This window comes from Amphiprion ocellaris, chromosome 4 (genome assembly GCF_022539595.1).
Source record: "Amphiprion ocellaris isolate individual 3 ecotype Okinawa chromosome 4, ASM2253959v1, whole genome shotgun sequence".
Taxonomy (NCBI): Eukaryota; Metazoa; Chordata; class Actinopteri; family Pomacentridae; genus Amphiprion; species Amphiprion ocellaris.
In genome coordinates, this window is record NC_072769.1 from 13,669,831 (window position 1) to 13,688,495 (window position 18,665).

The 18,665-nt window shown below is 38.7% G+C and overlaps 2 protein-coding genes across 2 annotated transcripts; both read left to right on the forward strand.

Moving 5' to 3' along the window:
- The first annotated feature begins 649 nt into the window (after window positions 1–649).
- zgc:158803 (LUC7 domain-containing protein) lies at window positions 650–7,153 on the forward strand. Its single transcript, XM_023272777.3, has 10 exons — window positions 650–1,228; window positions 1,760–1,854; window positions 2,608–2,706; window positions 3,662–3,772; window positions 3,972–4,115; window positions 4,423–4,599; window positions 4,772–4,932; window positions 5,032–5,061; window positions 5,282–5,437; window positions 6,088–7,153. Exons 1-10 carry the CDS (start codon window positions 1,168–1,170, stop codon window positions 6,323–6,325), a joined length of 1,272 nt encoding a protein of 423 aa, XP_023128545.1. The 5' UTR covers window positions 650–1,167; the 3' UTR covers window positions 6,326–7,153.
- A 777-nt stretch (window positions 7,154–7,930) lies between these two features.
- On the forward strand, window positions 7,931–13,206 carry pane1 (proliferation associated nuclear element). Its single transcript, XM_023272782.3, has 6 exons — window positions 7,931–8,102; window positions 10,453–10,529; window positions 11,073–11,171; window positions 11,546–11,625; window positions 11,852–11,943; window positions 12,723–13,206. The coding sequence occupies exons 1-6, from the start codon at window positions 8,046–8,048 to the stop codon at window positions 12,870–12,872; spliced, it is 555 nt and encodes a 184-aa protein (XP_023128550.2). The 5' UTR covers window positions 7,931–8,045; the 3' UTR covers window positions 12,873–13,206.
- The last annotated feature ends 5,459 nt before the right edge of the window (window positions 13,207–18,665 follow it).

Here is an 18,665-nt window from a genome sequence, read left to right on the forward strand (position 1 = left end):
TCCCTCTATGCTTTAAAACATATACATGGTAAATATTTTAAGATTAATTAAAGTATGTTTGGATTCATTACATTTAAATAGGACTACTTTTAGGCCCAGAAAAAAACACAAGTACATGATTTGGTATTTCTCATACATAATTTTATTTGTGGTGTTGTGGAAACAGCCTTTACATGTTCATGTTGGGAATTCAATTTCAAGGAGTCCTTGTAATTGTCAAGGACCTTTACACACCTGTATAGTATATTTTAGCTTGACCTAACGACATTCGTATTTTTAAGATCCTGCCATGGCAATGAGTGTAAGTGGAACAGTCTGAATATAATAACACAAGCAATTGTCACACTATTTTTATTTTCATTTTTGTGCAGTAGTTATTATTCCAGATATTATATATCTGTATGAAGATCCAAGCTGACAATTTTTGAAACATATCCAAAATTAATAGAAAAATGTTGCATGAGGGGGACATTATCATTCAAAGCGTAAACAAATCTAAGTAGTGAGTGAGGATTTACGTGTTCTTGTATGTAACGTTGAATTTGTTAAAGCAGAAAACTAATAATATTTTTGGCTTCATATTTTCGTGTAACGTCACCAAAGCGACGCGCGACGCCGACTGCGGCACTTCCTCGAGGCGGGGGGACCAGAACGCGCTCCGCGGCGACGCGCACGGAGGGGAGCTGGGAAGACGGAAGAGAGGACACTGAACTAACTTGATAACTTCTAGCTGACTGGCTGGAAATACAGTTAGTTGCTATGTAACAGCAGTAGCGGTTACATATTTCTACACAGATTTAGTTAGCTAACCAAACTCCCTCTGTACACCCAGTCACCGCTGTCTCAACTCGCCACACGATACGACCAACGGACTCCAGCAGTTTTCAAACAGACGTTGCACTTGCTCAACCGACCCAGAGCCGTCCACCGCCACAAAGTCACATTTATCCTCCGTCAAAGTGCTGTATTCACCAGTACATTGAGCTAACGTTACACACCATTAGCTGACTCGCTCGGGGGGACTCGGGCTTTTCCTCCTTGAGGGAAAAGTTGTCCGCGGTGGTGTTGTAGGAGCCAACGAGGCCTGCAGTTGACGAGGCTGCATGTGTGGAGACCGCTGCTGGCAAGGAGTGACTCACACGGCGTTAGCGAAACAACCAGACAAACATGTCGGCCCAGGCGCAGATGCGAGCCATGCTGGACCAGCTCATGGGGACGGGGAGAGACGGTGAGCGCCGCTTTGTGTGCTTTAGACTGTTGGCTGGTGAAATGGGGACAGGAGTTTGTGATTGTTACTAGCGTTAGCCGGCAAGCTAACCAGTCTGGCAGACGGTGACAGTGCAGCATGCTTCGCAAGCCAAGCTAACTAACATGAGGACGGCTAGCCGGCTAGCTACCTGTTGTGTATGACTTTACCTGGCAAGTTTTATTGTTACATCCTTTACAACGAAAAACGTAACAATATGTTAGCATTTTACTTAGTCATGGTCAATGAGCTCTTCCTCGTAGCTACGTCGCTTACCACCAGATGTTATCATTTGTTCGGACTCTTTCCGAGCAGCTAACTTTCCTGTCCATTGATATGTATACACGCAGTAACAGATGCGTGACTGGGTCTTCCCAAGTGTAACGCCGCACCAAATTATTTTATCTGTATATGCTGCTAAGTTTTAGTCTGACTCACACACGAGTTGTAGCTCATAGGATTGTATTACTAATGTCTATCTGCTGCTCTGGTTTTCTCACTCTTTTTTTAAAGGAGACACCATGCGGCAGAGAATCAAATTCACAGATGAGAGAGTCTGCAAAAGTCACCTTTTGGATTCATGTCCTCATGACATACTCTCAGGCACTGTGAGTACTGTGATTACACTCTCACACACAGAGGGCATTGTCATATCTACACCGTGCACTAACCTATACACACTGTCATGCACAGTGCAGACAGAAAATACAAGGAAAGTTGTTTGTATTGATTTGAGGTCTACTCCTTGCATTTGAATTTGAAATGAAAGAAGAATCACAAGGTTGTATATTGTGAGACTTGTCTTTGCTCTTTTATTTGAATTTCTCTAATTTTAGGACCAATATAGTCAATAAATATCCAGACAGGACCGCCACTGAGGGTTTTTTCATTATTATTTTGTTGTTTCATTGGTGTACGATCAGACTGAAAGCAGAAGTCCCCTGAAATGAGTAAGCCTTGCAGAACAGACCTCTCAGAATATTATCAGTGACTGACTTCCTACAGTATATCACTGAATTCATATGAGGTATTCTGTGTCCATGAAGGATTAAATACTGAGATTTTGTTTTAAGTTTGTTAACATTTCCGATAATTTTCTGTCCCCAAAACTGGACTCTTTAAATAAGCTTCAGTTCCAATAGTGTTTACCTGATGTGGGTTTAAAAATTCTCAAAATTTAGAATTGAGATTTTTATCAGCTAAGGACCTGGCCTTGCTGAGCAGTAACTCAGAGGTTGTCACAATTATATGCCTTACTCTGCACTCCTTGCATGATAAACATATTGTTTAAATTTAGGACATATCAAGAGTGAAATGAAGCAGCCTCACATAATTCATCGATGTCATTTTATTTTCTGCAGAGAATGGACCTGGGAGAGTGCATAAAAGTTCATGACTTGGCTCTCAGAGCAGATTATGAGATTGCCTCAAAGGAGCAAGAATACTTTTTTGAACTTGATGTAAGTAAACACAGGTACACAGTACTATGTATAGTCCTGCAGTTACAATTCATTGTTTTCTGTGATTATACTTACTCACTTAAAAAAAAATGCCAAGTGCCAAATTTAAATGGAAAAATGGGCCTTGGCAGAATAAACTCAAGTTGTTGGTTTGTTGGCTGATGATGCATTTAGTTATTATGAGTGTCATGTTTAAATCACTGGGTTTTCTGTCATTGCTGAGACTTTGCTGTAATACAAGGATTCCTGTAATAATAAGAGACGGCTCTTTAGTTAAATAAATGTTGCAGCTTTGATGTGTTAGCAAATAGTTTACCTTTACCTGGGGGCTTTTCAGGAACATCATGCACTACATGCTGTTTGTACAGTTTGTGTTGTGAAATCCTGTCTCATAGTGTCATAATTGACTCTGCAGTGTTTTTAATACTCACCAATACTTGTGGCAAAGCCAAAGTAGCACCTTGTTTTTTTGCTAGTTTTTTTCATTCCGTTCTCCTCCTATATCCCGATTTGCATTGCAGCACCTCATCATTTAGATTATTTGTTTGTTTTCTGGATCAGGTAAATTATTAAAAATAATTATTACTCAATACCCTACCTTTTACTTTTGGTTTTCCTGGAGCTACAGTGTTTTGTTTTTTTTACACAGTTTATGGCATAAAGGATGCTTCATTACCAGAAAGAGAAAAGCCTGGCTGTTGGGGAATTATTTAAACCATGTAAAGGTGTAATTGAGATGAAAAGTCTGTCTCAAAGCATATCAATTTGGTGAGTTATGAGGCTGAATTCTTCAGAGTGACAGAGAGCAGGACATAATGAGGAGCAGGGTGTTATGGGCATAGCTATCAAATTTACATACTTTATAGTAGACACACCCTTGGTAGTGGTGTCTTCAGGCATTCTTAACAATCCTACAAAGTAATACAAGATGGTTATCTCATGGGTTTTCTTACAGGCTGCTGAACACCTTCAGTCTTTCATCGCTGACTGTGATCGTAGAACCGAGCTGGCCAAGAAGAGACTTGCCGAGACGCAGGATGAGATCAGCGCTGAAGTGGCTGCAAAGGTGACAAACTCACCACTGACATTGTTAGTGAGATAAATTAGCAGATTTCTCTGAATGCTTTGCTCTTTATTACAGACTGTGATTAATATCCTTGGAAAACTGCAAGTTCATGCCACTTGGTTATCAAGAGTCTATGCAATGTAACATATTTTAGACTTAGATGACATTACTTTGTCTCTGTTTCTTCTTCCATGAAAAGGCTGAACGTGTGCATGAGCTGAATGAAGAGATCGGGAAGCTGCTGGCCCGGGCAGAGCAGCTGGGTGGTGAGGGGAACGTAGATGAGGCCCAGCAGCTGCTGGAAAAAGTGGAGAAGACTCGGGCCTTAAAGAAAGAAGCTGAGGTCAGAAATGAATTACTTACTTTGCTGTGATAAGTTTTTATGTTGGAATCACATTTTTACTCTAAAGTCGCCATCCAGACCAGAGGCATGGTTTCACTCAATGAAGGTTTAGTGGTTTACTGATGGCATGTCTTACAATGATAGAAATCATGCAGCAAGACATTTTTATTAACACAGTATCTCTAAGTTTTTCAACAGATCACAGGAACAACCTGTTGTTGACCTGCAGGATCTACTCAAGCCCATATGAAATGAATGATGTGTAATATACTCTTACTCCTTAGGGCTAAAATTTTTGTTCTTGCAGGACGTGTACAGGAACTCGATGCCAGCGTCCAGCTTTCAACAACAAAAACTACGGGTCTGTGAGGTGTGCTCAGCTTACTTGGGCCTCCATGACAATGATCGCCGTCTGGCCGACCACTTTGGGGGCAAACTGCACCTTGGTTTCATTGAGATCCGAGAGAAACTTGAAAAGCTAAGGGTAAGGATGATATATATATAATTTACTCACTTACAATAAACCCCCTAAGTTAAGAAAAAGTCTGAAGGTACAAATGAGTTATAAGAAGACACATACAAGAGGATACTGAGTTTGCCTTCTTAAGGTCCTCGGGCTTGTTAACCTCATTTGTTTGTTTGTTTTCTTAATCCAGAAAGCTGTTGTAGAGAAACAAGAAAGAATGCGAATGAGAAGACGAGAGGAACGTGAAAGAGAAGATGAAAGAGAGCGACAATGGGAGATGGAGCGAGAGCGAGAAAGAGAGCGGGAACGAGAGCGAGAATGGGAGAGAGAACGAGAAAGGGAGCGAAGGAGGTAAGTAAGAAACAGTCAACTTCCACTGCTAAATTGAACAATGAAAAGGTTTCGAGTCACCTGGAATCTGAAACTGTCCTTTGTGTGTTCCTGTCTCAGGTCAAGATCTAGAAGCGGAGACCGATACAGGTATGCCTGCTTTGCCCAGTATGGCCTGATTAGTTTGTTTTTGTCTGAGATGTATGAATGATTTCACAGAATATGAAGACTGATGCTGCAGTAGCTACATACAGACAGAAAAACCGACTGTTGTCTGCCTCAAATGTAAACAGGATGTGAGTTATAAAAAATTAGTCTAGCATTACATAAACATCAAAATGTGTTTGTCCCCGTGAAATCATTTATGTAGGGAAGGAGGCAGCTCGTCTTCCCATCGGTCAAGGCGTCACCGCTCATCTCATTCCAGAGAAGAAGGTGGCGATCGGGATCGTGAGAGAGAGAGGAAACATCGACACAAGGAGAGGCATCGCTCACGCTCCCACTCTCACAGGCACAAAAGGAAGAGGTGTGATCTTAATCATCACTGTAACTCACATAAAGCCTATATGAAGGGTGGGATTGCAGGTCTGATAGTAAACCTAAATTTAGTCAGTCACTCAACTATATACTAGTAACATTATGGAACCAGTGATTAGACATGAGCTGTTTAATGCTAAACTCTGTATATATAATTTAGCATTATTATTTCATTTAAAGTATCTGAGTTTTTGATAGAATTTGGGACAAAAAAATAGGAACGTCTTTTTTTTAGCACAATTCTATATTATTAAAGTGAATAACAGGTTAATTTATAATAAAATACATACAGTTCAGCTGTACATGCATTTAAAAATTGATCTGTTCTTTTATGTTAACATTTATACTGCAAGTTTAACATAGTAGCCACTGACTGCCATTCAGATTTTGCATACATATACTTTTGAATGTTATATAAAGTAAAATACGGAAATATAAGGAGCATTATCAGTAACTCCTGTAGTACAAATGTGTCCAATTTTGACACTATGGAAATTAACTTAGCAATTTTTCTACATGTGGACAATAACTCTTAGCTTTCCATCCCGATAGCAGATTGAAATCAAGGACATTAAGTCCTCAAGGTTTACGAGATGTGTTTTTTAAAATAAATAATCTTAGCAACTGTTTTTTTCTTAGATCCTCTAGAGACAGATCATCTCACACCCGTGAAAGAGAGCCCTCACCGTCCCAAGAGAAGTGGAAAGAGGGTGCAGCAGAGGGCTTTCGTGATGACAGAGCAGAATATGGAGACTGGGTGGACAGGGAAAGGTCCCCCTCCCCGGACATGGCAAAGCCCAGGGAACGAGAGAGATCCCTGTCATACGAGCGGGACCGACGCTCCAGCTCTGAGGAGCGAGAGTCCGGAGAGATATGAACACGGAGGGATGCCTCCAAAGTCACTGATTTGGATAATATTGTCTTGTAAAAAGGAGCATGGAGAGCTGAGAGTGTGCTGATGAGAATGTGTGTTGACTCTGTATGTGTATTCCTGTTCAAAGTGGGATGTGTAAATTAGCTGAGGTGGTCGGTGGGGAGGAGGGAACTACTTCAGAGGTGGAGGTCAAAGAAACAAACCGACTTTTATAAGACTCCATGAGGCTAGTCTGACCTGAAAGCAGTACAGTCATCGTTTTTTTTTTTTTTTTAAAGCCATCTCCTTGATCTTATGTACAGTTACTTTGACAGTGGTGAGGAAGGAGTTAAAGATAGCCGACCTACTTGAAGTCTGTTTTTACTTTACTCACTTAAAGTGCTGTTATTTTTTTATCATTAGTTTGACCTTTAATGTTAATACCGGTTCCATTAGTTTCAGTAGCTGTAAGTTTATTTACCCAGATTGGTCTCGTTATCGGCCTCATAGTAACGCTTGAAATGAGCTGTAAATGGCTTAAGGCACCTCTAATGTTTGTGTTTTATTTGCTGCCTTCAAGCCATAACAATCTCATTTGGGAAGTCCTGATCCTCATTCGTTCAGATGCAGTGATCAGCTTGTACTTTAAAATCGCTCATCCCCTTGAAAGAAGTCATCCAAATATTTCCACTCAGATCCTGACACACAAAAGTGTAAAGATGACGTACATATTTACAAATTGATACTTTGCTGTGATACAAACTGGAGGAATCTGGGTGAGAGTCTATTTTGCTGTGCCACCATAAAGTGAATAAAATTTTCTGCTTTCATTCAAATGCAATGCATTTCACATATTTCTCTTTAACTTCTGTCTTCATTTTTCTGATTTAAATTTATGACAACACTGCACCATCACAGGTTTTGTGTTTTACACTCACTTAATCCTGTGCAATCCAATGAAGGGAAAAGAGTTAAGTCTACTTTTATGATGCAGTAATGTTCAGGTTTTGATCGCTGTGGAAAAAAGTGTTAATTACATGTTGTTGCGCTAAGGTCAGAGTGATGGTGTTGAAGTAGACTTTATTATGTTCAGAGGTGTTTCTAATAATTGTGTATGTAAATGTAAGGACAGTAAGAGATGAAGACTTGTTTCAGTATAATTTAGTCTATCCTTTAACTATGACCTCAATAAATGTAGTTAAATTTACATATTTCTCACAATGTCTCCTAAAACTGAAGATGGGGCTTTATAAAGATTATTGTAGTAGAGCTATTGGATTGCGCCTGATCGTACAGGTGTGTCCAATAAAGTACCTGAAATATAGTACAGCGTACTGGGAAAAATAACTGGTTTGCTTGCTTTAGTTAATCATCTATTTTTAAAAATTTGTACGGATAAGACCAGGAAATGGATTTCTTCATGGGAACATTACCCAGGAGGCTTTGTGCACCTACCTGCCATTCCGAACTGTCACTGAGCAAGAGTCAAAATTCTTCCCTGCTTATTTGATAACTTTTAACTGATATTTTTCACATCCTCGTGTTGATCATAAAGGCTGAGCTGTAAAACAGTCGGCGGCCTGTAGGGGGCGGAAGGCAACCGCCAAAGAAACCGCAACGTCATGACGTCAGACGTAAATTCGGAAAAGAAGCGCGGGTTAAAGAAATGACCGGAAAGTGTCTTCACCGGGTTTGTTTACTAAACTTTCGACGCTGAGACCGTTTGAAGGGGTTATATGTGAGGATGTCGCTGCTGAAGCCGTTTAGTAAACTTCCTGGCCTGAACACAGCGAATATCCTGGTAAGTTTGTTGTTTAATAGTTTTAACTTTCAGAGTCGCACTGATGTGTGGACGTTGCTGGATGTCGGTTTTGTGTTTGTATAGCTGCTTTTGGGGTGAGCTAACAACGGAATAAATGTAGTTTAAAGTGACTAAACTGGCCCAGACGTCAACTTGAACTACCAGCGTCATATTTATTGTATAAATAAGGTCAGTCCATCTGTAAAGTAGAGCTAAAATTAGCAGTTGCTAGCTACATATAGCTTTACTGCTGTTGTCTGGTCTAGATAAATAGCTAACAGAATGACTTAACACTATCTACACCCACTGTCTTTACTATGCTTATAGTCTATTCCACCTGACAGAAAGGCGTAGACTACTAGTAAATTTAAAACTTTTTGACATTAAGCTAATCCTGACACAACAGCTCCAGCTGTCATAGTGAAAGCATGTGAAAAACATTTCCATGATCCCAAATGCAGTGGTTTCCAAGTTGTGGTTTGGAACCCCTCCAAAGGATTAGATGATAAACCTTAATGAGACCTCATTAGTGAAATGTGCACTGAACACAAATACAAGCACGTAAAAGATCTTCCTTTCTGACTTACAGAAACTGTTAAAGATCTAATTGTTTGCCTGGGAGGGTTGATTGGTGACAAACTCTCAACAACTGAGTTAATTCAAACCCTAGCCAGGTGGGGCTTTAAAGGATGATGATCAGATGGTGTGATTATAAAACACAGCTTTATTCAAATGAAACAATGCCACAGATGACAACAGAAAGATGAGAACAGGCTATTGGCTTGCTGGAAGCTGCATGTCCGTTAGGGCTACAGCTGGTCACTTGAATGTCCTCAAGGCCACAGTTTGTTGCCTAAGGAATTATTTCGAGCACCATGGTACGACAGACAATTTGCCACATAATGCTGTGCATGGACACGTCCAACAAGGTGAGTCTGTCCCCAAAAATGTCAACAAGCCCTTCAGAAGGAGTAAAACAACAATACACAAGCATTAACTCTTCTATGTGTTGCAGATGTGATTTGTAGTCTATAATCCCTCTCTCAATATCCCCATTATCATTTTAAATATAATACATATTTGGCTGGTTTATGATATCCATTCAGTTGAAGAGATGCGGTGTGTTGGAACTCCAAATATTTAATTCTTCAATGTTAAAATTAATGGAGAGAATGTAATAAAATATGATGTACTTCATTTGAAGTTTTTTCAGTATATAAGACTGATAGGTAAAATGCTAATAGAAAGAAACCTACTTTCTGCTACAGATACATAAAGTTACAGCCTGTTTATAAGAAAAAGTTTGAACACTTCAGTCTTTTCACCTAAACATAGACACTGATTAATTTTGTGGGTCAGACGATGAAAAGGTTGGCAATCACTGCTATTTGGTACAAAAGAATAGTATCAGTAGGGGTCTCTACACATCTTCAAACAAAATGCAGCAAAACTGGTATTGAGGACAGCAAATTTCCAGAGTACAAAAAAGGGGGTAGGAGCATTCTGCTTCATTCACAGCCTAATTGTCCAAACAGACCAACAGTCGAACACTACTGGGTCTTCATGGGACACATCAGAGACTCTGATACAGACACACAGAGATGTGTTGACCATGTATGTGGATATTAGTGAAAGTTACCACAGGGCACAGAGAGAAATGTACACCTCTTAATGTATCGGTAATAATATATACACACACCATAATGCAACAAATATTTAAAGATTATCACTTCATGATAGCAGGGGCTGCACAGTGGTGTAGTGGTTAGCACTTTCGCCTTGCAGCAAGAAGATCCCTGGTTCGCGTCCCGGCTTTCCCGGGATCTTTCTGCATGGAGTTTGCATGTTCTCCCTGTGCATGCGTGGGTTTTCTCCGGGTACTCCGGCTTCTTCCCACAGTCCAAAAATATGCTGAGGTTAATTGATCATTCTAAATTGCCCGTAGGTGTGAATGTGAGAGTGCTTGTTTGTCTATATATGTAGCCCTGCGACAGACTGGTGACCTGTCTAGGGTGTCCCCTGCCTTCGCCCGAGTCAGCTGGGATAGGCTCCAGCCCCCCCCGCGACCCTAATGAGGATTAAGCGGTGTATAGATAATGGATGGATGGATGGACTTCATGATAGCGACTGTGCTATCAGAGAGAAAGTAAGCTGCGTACAATGTAAACACTAAAGTAAATCACCTGCACCTCTGAACCGTACATATACACATGACTGGTTCTTGTTTTTCGAATGCATCTCTAAACAGATTTAGGAGATTCTTTTGTTATCTGTTCCTCTTCATCGCAGTGTGTGATAGTGCAAAGTGTGATCATCAGCTTTTGTGCTGACTTGGAGTGTTTTTCTACAGCTGGTGGAGAATGAGGAGCAGTTTCAGCAGAGTTTAGCCGACATTCTGGTGGAGGAGACTAGTGTCAGCGTGACTGTGTAAGTAGGACTCCCTTCGTCCTGCAAACTGCCGAAGTCAGCTGACTGTTCGAGAAAATGTTCATTTAGCTGGAAAAAGCACCTGATGTTCTATCAGCAAGACAAGAGTTATTATATGTTATTTATTACATGTATGTTTTACTTAATTTTTCTAGATCATTAAATTATTATTTATTCATTTTTTGTTGTTTATATCTGAGGTACTATTAAAAAGACAATATGTACTTTTAAAAAATGTAGGGTTCAGCTCCAAATTGTTATCATTATTCATTCATGTATCACCGACTATCATCATTAGAACTTGATACTTAATAATCCTGCTGAAAAAAACATAACATATATAGTATTATACTGTCACTGCACAGTATTCTTTAACTGTCATCCAACCTCTTTAAGTAGTGATGATCTAAATACTTGCAAGTTGCAACCTTGGGATTCTCATCCAACTCTATCATTCATCCTGTTTGATGTTATTATTGCCACCTCTGTTGGCTACATATGAGTGACTAATAATGACAACACACGCTTTTATTTAACTAACAGGAGACTAGCTAAGACTCTCCCTCTTCCCATGGAGAATGACGAGAGTCGCCCCAGGATAGATCTGGTGGTATTCATCATGAACCTGACGTCAGAACTCAGGTAACTTTCTATCTCCCAGCCCCACTGAACACACAGGTAAAATATCTACTCTGTGTTGTGTTTGTTCCTGTATAAAACCTAAAAAACGGTGTGTTGTCCTCACACAAGTAATGCAAAAGTGAGCTGTTTTTCTTAAACCACAGAAATTGGTGTAAAACGTAGACCCTGTAATTTTCAGAAAACTCTAGAGCATGATATCAACTGTATGTTAACCAGAACTACACAGATCAGAATATATTTTCTTCTCATTTTTATCTTGAAACATATTTTTAAATCATTTACTCTGGTATTAAGCATAAACCAAGCTATTAAGACATAATATGATGTAACAGTTCATTTTGTGAAATGTGCTGTGTTGTTTGTTTTTGTCATAGTTTCCAGTCAGCAGAAGCTTCTCTGAAATATTTGGACCCTGGATATTTCCTCGGAAAAGTCTGCTTCATGGTCACTAATGGTATGTCAATATGTTAGGTTTTTGGTTTCACTTCTCAGTTGTTTGAATCACATGAATGAGGACAAAAAAAGAAGAACAAAGGGTATTAGATAGGGCAAAAATAGTGGATTGTTTTACAGTATACACTTCATTCTCCCTTCTATTGTTGGGAAGTCACCAAGTCTTACTTCTGCCTTTTTGTTCGTCTTTCTGACTGACTGACCTTTTATGCTTCTGTCTGTTGTAGCTCGTAATGCTTCAGTCCCCACAGAGCGTCTGGACGCTGTCAGAAAGCTGGCTGCATCACTCCACTGCCCTCTGCTGTTTGCAGAGGATCAGGTTTGTGCCTATTTTAGCCACAGACATTGAGGATGGTTTGAATCTAATATCTCAGCGTAATTCTGCCACGGATTTTTGTTGCTGAGGGCCAGAATAGGTGCAGGTCCTCACAAGTTTAATTTAGCTTCCTCAGATAAAAGAAACTGAGAAAAAAAGCCTTAGATTGTGTCAGCATGTGTAAATTTACTTTACACAAGTCTCAAATACTGTCTTTTGCTTGTCCCAGGCAAAAATGTTAGTTTGTGCGTTTTGTGTTTGGCTCAGGGAGACATTATAAACTTAAATTAAAAGCAGGCTGCTCAGTCTTTTTTTTTTTCTCGTCAGCACCATCAGAGTAATAGCAATTACTGTCACTACTGCTAACTATAGAAACTAGGAAGCCAATTGTCTCAAAAGTAATGAACATACATGAACAATCATTTTTATTTGTGCTTCTGTTTCCTGCATTGAATGTAGGTTCAAATAGTGTTGAGTTAATTAACTACATCATTACAAATAATTGTTGTGTACCGCTGGGAAGTACTGAAAAATGTGATACAGGGATAAATGATCAGCCCTCGTTGTTTTCCATCGTACAAGTGTTCTGTTACGTTCTTATCTAGTGTAAGAAAGTCTTAAATTGAACTTGAACTCTGCAGACACCCAGAGGAAGCTGCTTGTGCGTATGTATTCTGTAGCTCAGTGTTTGTGTAACCAAAGATCTCAACAGAACACCAACTGTCACTTTGGTGTGTCTTTCTGTTTCTGTAAAAGCTGCCTGTAACGTTTCTCCCCTGCAGGCACCAGATGGTGTGACCAGTGCTACAGAGAGGCTGCTGACTGTCCTGAAGGTGGCAGCAGGTCTTGTTCCCACCACGACTGCTCTCTACCTGTCAAACCTGACCAGATGCACTCTGCCCCCAGACATCGAACAGCCCAGCTTTGATTAGGAGACTGATTTCTCTGAACATCCTCCCTGACTTTGTCATGTTTATATTTATTTGTAGAAGTTGTCTGTTTTATTTGCACCTCCTGTTCTTTTCCTATATACATACTGCAGAGTGTATATTATTATAATAAACTATAGTGTGTTTTCTATGTATATAGAATGTGCTTTATTGTCATTATACAGTGTACAACGAGATTGGAGAGTTTCTCCTTTCCTTTTTATACTGCGTTGGCTGTGTTTCCATGGTTCACAGATATTTGAACTGTCTATAAGATGTGTTTGTTGGTAAAACTTGGCATCAACACAAGGAAATAAAATACACCTTTGGACAAGGATCATACTCCTCACTTTGTCTTTGGCTTGTAGCACATTGTCTGCCTTGCAACAATGGGAAAGAGGCACCGTTTATGTTTTGACAACCTATATCTAATGAGTTATTGATGCTGGAAGCCCGAATCTGTGAATATCTTTCCAACTTTACTGAACTTGGGGCCACTACCACCTAAGGAGTGATATATTTAATTCTGAAAAAAGCATTTAGCCATACTTAAAGCTTTAAGTGCTTTATTAACACAGAACTAAAAATTTTGTATTGTTTTATTATCACAGGTTCTGTCTGAAAAGAGGTGGCATCATTTTAAACAGTGAAATCAAACTAATAAAATGTAATGACCAACCAGTGAGCAATACTGGATTCTGCAAAAACATAAACAACTTTTTTAAAAATCTAAATCTTATCTTAACACAGTTAATGTATTAACTTATTTTTGTGTGTATGCATGTATTTATTGATTTATTTAGTACTGTTAACATAGAGTTCTGAGTGAATTTTTCTTAAGATAGGCAAAGGCCACTTATTGATTACATATAGGCTATTAAAGAAATATTTATTAAAAACTGAAAAGCATTAAAAAAAACAACTTAGGCATTTATTGAGTCACTAACCATCGACTACCTCACCAACAGACCACAGTACGTGAGGCTTCAGGACTGTGTGTCTGATGTGGTAGTCAGCAGCATGGGGGCCCCACAGGGGACAGTGCTCTCCCCCTTTCTCTTCACCCTGTACACATCGGACTTCCACTACAACTCTGGGAGCTGTCACCTCCAGAAGTTCTCCGATGATACAGCCATTGTTGGGTGCGTATCTGAAGGGGACGAGCGGGAGTACAGGATGGTCATCTCTGACTTTGTGGACTGGTGTGAGCGAAACCATCTGCAGCTCAACGCCAGTAAGACGAAGGAGATGATCGTGGACTTCCGCAGGAGGAGGACACCCCGGACTGCACCGGTGAACATCCAGGGTTTGGACATTGACATGGTGGACACATACAAATACCTGGGTGTTCACCTCAATAATAAACTGGACTGGACACACAATACAGAGGTCCTGTACAAGAAGGGCCAAAGTCGTCTCCACCTGCTGAGGAGACTGAGGTCCTTTGGAGTGTGCAGGACTCTGCTTAGGACATTCTACGACTCTGTGGTAGCGTCTGCTATCTTCTATGCAGTGGTCTGCTGGGGAGCAGGGAGCACTGAAAGGGACAGAAAGAGACTAAACAGACTGGTCAGGAGGGCTGGTTCTGTCCTGGACTGTTCCCTGGACTCCATAGAGGAGGTGGGTGAGAGGAGGATGTTGTCAAAGCTCACATCCATCATGGACAATCCCTCTCACCCACTGCATGACACTGTGGGGTCTTTAAGCAGCTCCTTCAGCAGCAGACTGAGACATCCACCCTGCAAGAAAGAGCGCTATCGCAGGTCCTTCATCCCATCTGCTATAAGACTTTACAACATCAGCATCACTGGCTGATGTTAACATAAACTGGACTACATCATTACCACCCCAAACCATAAAATTTGCACTGACATTCTTGCACTGCACATCTCTGCACTTTTAAACTTTATTTTTATTTTTTCTGTTAAAAAATTTTGCCACCCTTGTATATATTGTAAATAAAGCTGCTGTAACAATGTAAATTTCCCCTGGAGTGGGGAGAAATAAAGAACTTTATCTTTATCTTTATCTTTAAAATACTGTAGAGTACAGACCACATCAGCATGATTATAAGCATCCTCTGGTAAATTAACAACCAGATACTGATGTCTCTCACCATATGGACTTCAGGAGATGACTGGGGGATGATAAACTGTGACCTACTGGTTGGATTCTCTCTGTTCTCATGTTTCTTACATGTTTGTCCCCTGACAGCCGGGTCCTAATGTTTTTTGAGCAACACACCATACTATGACGTTTTTACAATGATGGTTCTACTATGAAACCAGTTTGACATGTTCAGGTGTTCTTTGTGTGAAAACTCAGAGATTTCAGGTATCAGAAGGTGGCTTTCAACTTTCTTTGTTAACTTTCTGCTTCAACTTTAAATTAAATTTCCTTCACTAACCCAGCCCTCTGGACTCCCAGTAAGCTGTGTTCCTATTGGCTGTCCAGGTGGCTGCTTGGTGTTATCAGGAACACCTGAGCAGCTCAGTGTCTTCCTGCTTTATTTAGCTGCAGACAAACATTTCCTCTGCTTCTCTCCACCAGTGAACTGGGTTTAGCTCCATTGCTTTAGTTTGTTCTTTAGGCGTTGGCTTGCAGCTTCCAGCAGTAAAATCGTCTTTAATGTGTTTCTTGGTGTGTTTTAGGGCTTTGTACTGGATAGCTGTCTTGGTAAATGTGGTTCTTTAGCCACAGTTAGCACATGGTCCTAATGTGTGCAGTGATTAGTGGATTTGGTGCAGCTGAGTTGTGTCTTTATCTTGGCTGTAGTGAGTCTTTAGAGGTTTTTGGTCAGACACATTCTGTATTCTTGTTTGAGAACCAATGTTGATTGTCCAGAAGGTAAGAGTTCCTGTCCTGATTCTCTGTTCTCAGAGGTTCTCTGGTAGGCTGCAGGAGACTTTAGTGTTTGGGTTGTACTAGTTTGGTTTTTGTATGGTTTCATTTGGACGACTATCTTGAGGCCCCTCCATGTGGTTTAGTGAGGTTTTCTGTAACAGTTCTACAAAGCAACCTGCAGCAGAAGAGACTTTGAGAGTTTTTAGGAAGTTCTGGAGACCAGACTTTAGAGCAGCAGAAACATTTGTCAGCAGTTTGAGCAGGAGAAGGTGAGCTTCAGAGTAGAAATGAGACAGAAACCTTCTTGACCCGTGTGGTGAGGTCCTGTACCAAGAGTTTGAGCAGGTTGTGAAGAGTCTGTAGTTCTTTGGTCTGAAAGCACAAGAAGAGTCGACTCATTAAAGGAGAAAACAGGAGATATTGTTGGTTCTTCTGTCGCTCTGCAGTTTCCTTAGACTGAATATCAAGTTTATATATTAAATGATTTCCCATGTGAGCCCAAGAAGACCTCAATAAACTCATTCCATACCCTGGACACAACATATTACATTACCATGTTAAATGTTTTTTTTTTTTTTTTAATGTTTTTGAGTTTTAATCATAGTTTTTTCTCTTTGCTTGTTTAGTTTTGTCATCTGTGTAAAAGGTGCTAAACAAATAAAGTTGAATTGATAAACTGAATAATTGACTAACTCATGATTGTGACAACAGAAGTATTTTCATTATGATTTAAGGGTTTATTTCATTTTTAAGGTTGGGGTTAAAATCTTGACAGAAAAAAAAGATTAAAGAAATAAACTACATAACAAAAAGCAATTAAATCAAACAAAAAAAATTAATACAATAAAACTTTTAAAAAGTTTTATTGTTAAAAAGATTTAAGAAATTTAAGATGTAATTTTCTAATTAAACATTTAATTTTTTAATTAAATGTTTTGTCTTTTTAAAGGTTTAATAATCTAATTAAATGTTTTGCATTTTTTAAAATGATTAATATTCTTGTTTAATTTTATTTTTTAAATGTTTAATTATGGAAAATATTTTATCTGTAATTTTTAATATTTGTATTTTAAAAATTTTGTTTAATTTCATAATGACATGTATTGTATGTTGGTGAATTATCTAATTCAATATTTTGTCTGTTTAATAGAGTTAAACATTAAATACAATTAAATTATATGTACATATACCACCTTTTAATGTTTAGTTTTCTTTTTAAATGCTTCATTGTATTTTCTGTTTAATTCCTATTTGAAGTTTTATTGTCTTTATGATGTAATTTTCTAATTAAACATTTAATTTTTTAATTAAATGTTTTGTCTTTTTAAGGTTTTAATAATCTGATTAAATGTTTTGCATTTTTAAAAATGTTTAACATTCTTCTTGTTTAATTGTATTTTTTAAATGTTTAATGATGGAAAATACTTTATCTGTAATTTCTAATATTTGTATTTTAAAAATTTTGTTTAATTTCATAATGACATGTATTGTATCGTGTTGAATGATCTCATTCAATATTTTTGTCTGTTTAATATAATTTAATGTAATTTAATGTTTAACTCTATTAAACAGACAAAATATTGAATGAGATCATTCAACACGATACAATACATGTCATTATGAAATTAAACAAAATTTTTAAAATACAAATATTAGAAATTACAGATAAAGTATTTTCCATCATTAAACATTTAAAAAATACAATTAAACAAGAAGAATGTTAAACATTTTTAAAAATGCAAAACATTTAATCAGATTATTAAAACCTTAAAAAGACAAAACATGGGTACCCATATAGCTCAACGGGTTAAGTGGGTGATCCATGTACAGGGGTTGGTCCCTGACGCAGCGTCCCGGGTTCGAATCCCGCCAGCGGCCTTTTGCTGCAAGTCTTCCCCCGACTCTTCTACCCCGTTTCCTGTCTGTCTCTCACTACACCTATCCAATAAAAGGCCAAAATAGACAAAACATTTAATTAAAAAATTAAATGTTTAATTAGAAAATTATATCTTAAAGACAATAAAAGTTCAAATAGGAATTACACTGAAAATACAATGAAGGATTTAAAAAGAAAATTAAACATTAAAAGGTGGTAAAACATTTAAAAAGAAAAACCTTAAAGATTTAATCGAAACATTAACAGACTGTCTGAAGGTTCAAACTAACAGAGAACTACTCAAGAACTTTTAAGATTTCAGTCCTCAGACTGTGTGAAGGTTCAAACTAACAGAGAAGTACTCAGGAACTTAGAAGATATCAGTCCTTGGACTGTCTGGAAGTTCAATCTAACAGAGAACTACTGTGGGACTTAGAAAATTTCAGCCCTCAGACTGTGTGAAAGCTCAGGTCCTGAGGACTCGGGAGGTCTGGAGGCTTTGAAAGTCTTGGAACTGAGGGTTCAACCCTCCAGCACAAAGGCTGAAGTCCAGCCTCCTGAGAAAAACGATCGAGTCGAGACTCAAGTTAAAAAAACTCGAAAATGGCAACAAAAAAAAAAAATAGATGATAAATGCGCAAAAAAAAAAAAAAAAGTATCACGCGCAGCTTAGAGGGAACAGTGGTCCCAAAACTGTTGATAAATTATTTCTCAATAAAACCTCATAACCAGTTACATAAGCACACCCTCTTTACTGACCTCTTTACCAATAAACCCCAAGACATACTTTGCCAAAATCCATAATAATCCATAAAATCTTTATTTGCACCAGCCCCATGTGAAAATGACATCAGTCTGTATTTGTAGAGCATCTCATGAATGGAGCAGCACCGTTTAAATGTTTCATAACACAGAATATAAGCAAAGAATATATAGGGATACAGACAAACATGGGAAATAAGAAACGTGCTCTTCAATAGTTACTGTCATTATTATTACTAGTAATATTATTTTTGTGTCCACTACAACCCATACAATCATCTAGTGTAGTCAAACAGGAATGTGTGCATGGCGAA

Coding starts and splice junctions, on each gene's coding strand:
- zgc:158803 (XM_023272777.3), top strand. CDS start 1,168: ATGTCGGCCCAGGCGCAGATGCGAGCCATGCTGGACCAGCTCATGGGG. Junction 3,773..3,971: donor GCGCTGAAGTGGCTGCAAAG/GTGACAAACTCA, acceptor TTCCATGAAAAG/GCTGAACGTGTGCATGAGCT. Junction 4,933..5,031: donor CGAGAAAGGGAGCGAAGGAG/GTAAGTAAGAAA, acceptor TTCCTGTCTCAG/GTCAAGATCTAGAAGCGGAG.
- pane1 (XM_023272782.3), top strand. CDS start 8,046: ATGTCGCTGCTGAAGCCGTTTAGTAAACTTCCTGGCCTGAACACAGCG. Junction 11,172..11,545: donor AACCTGACGTCAGAACTCAG/GTAACTTTCTAT, acceptor TTTTTGTCATAG/TTTCCAGTCAGCAGAAGCTT. Junction 11,944..12,722: donor TGCTGTTTGCAGAGGATCAG/GTTTGTGCCTAT, acceptor TCTCCCCTGCAG/GCACCAGATGGTGTGACCAG.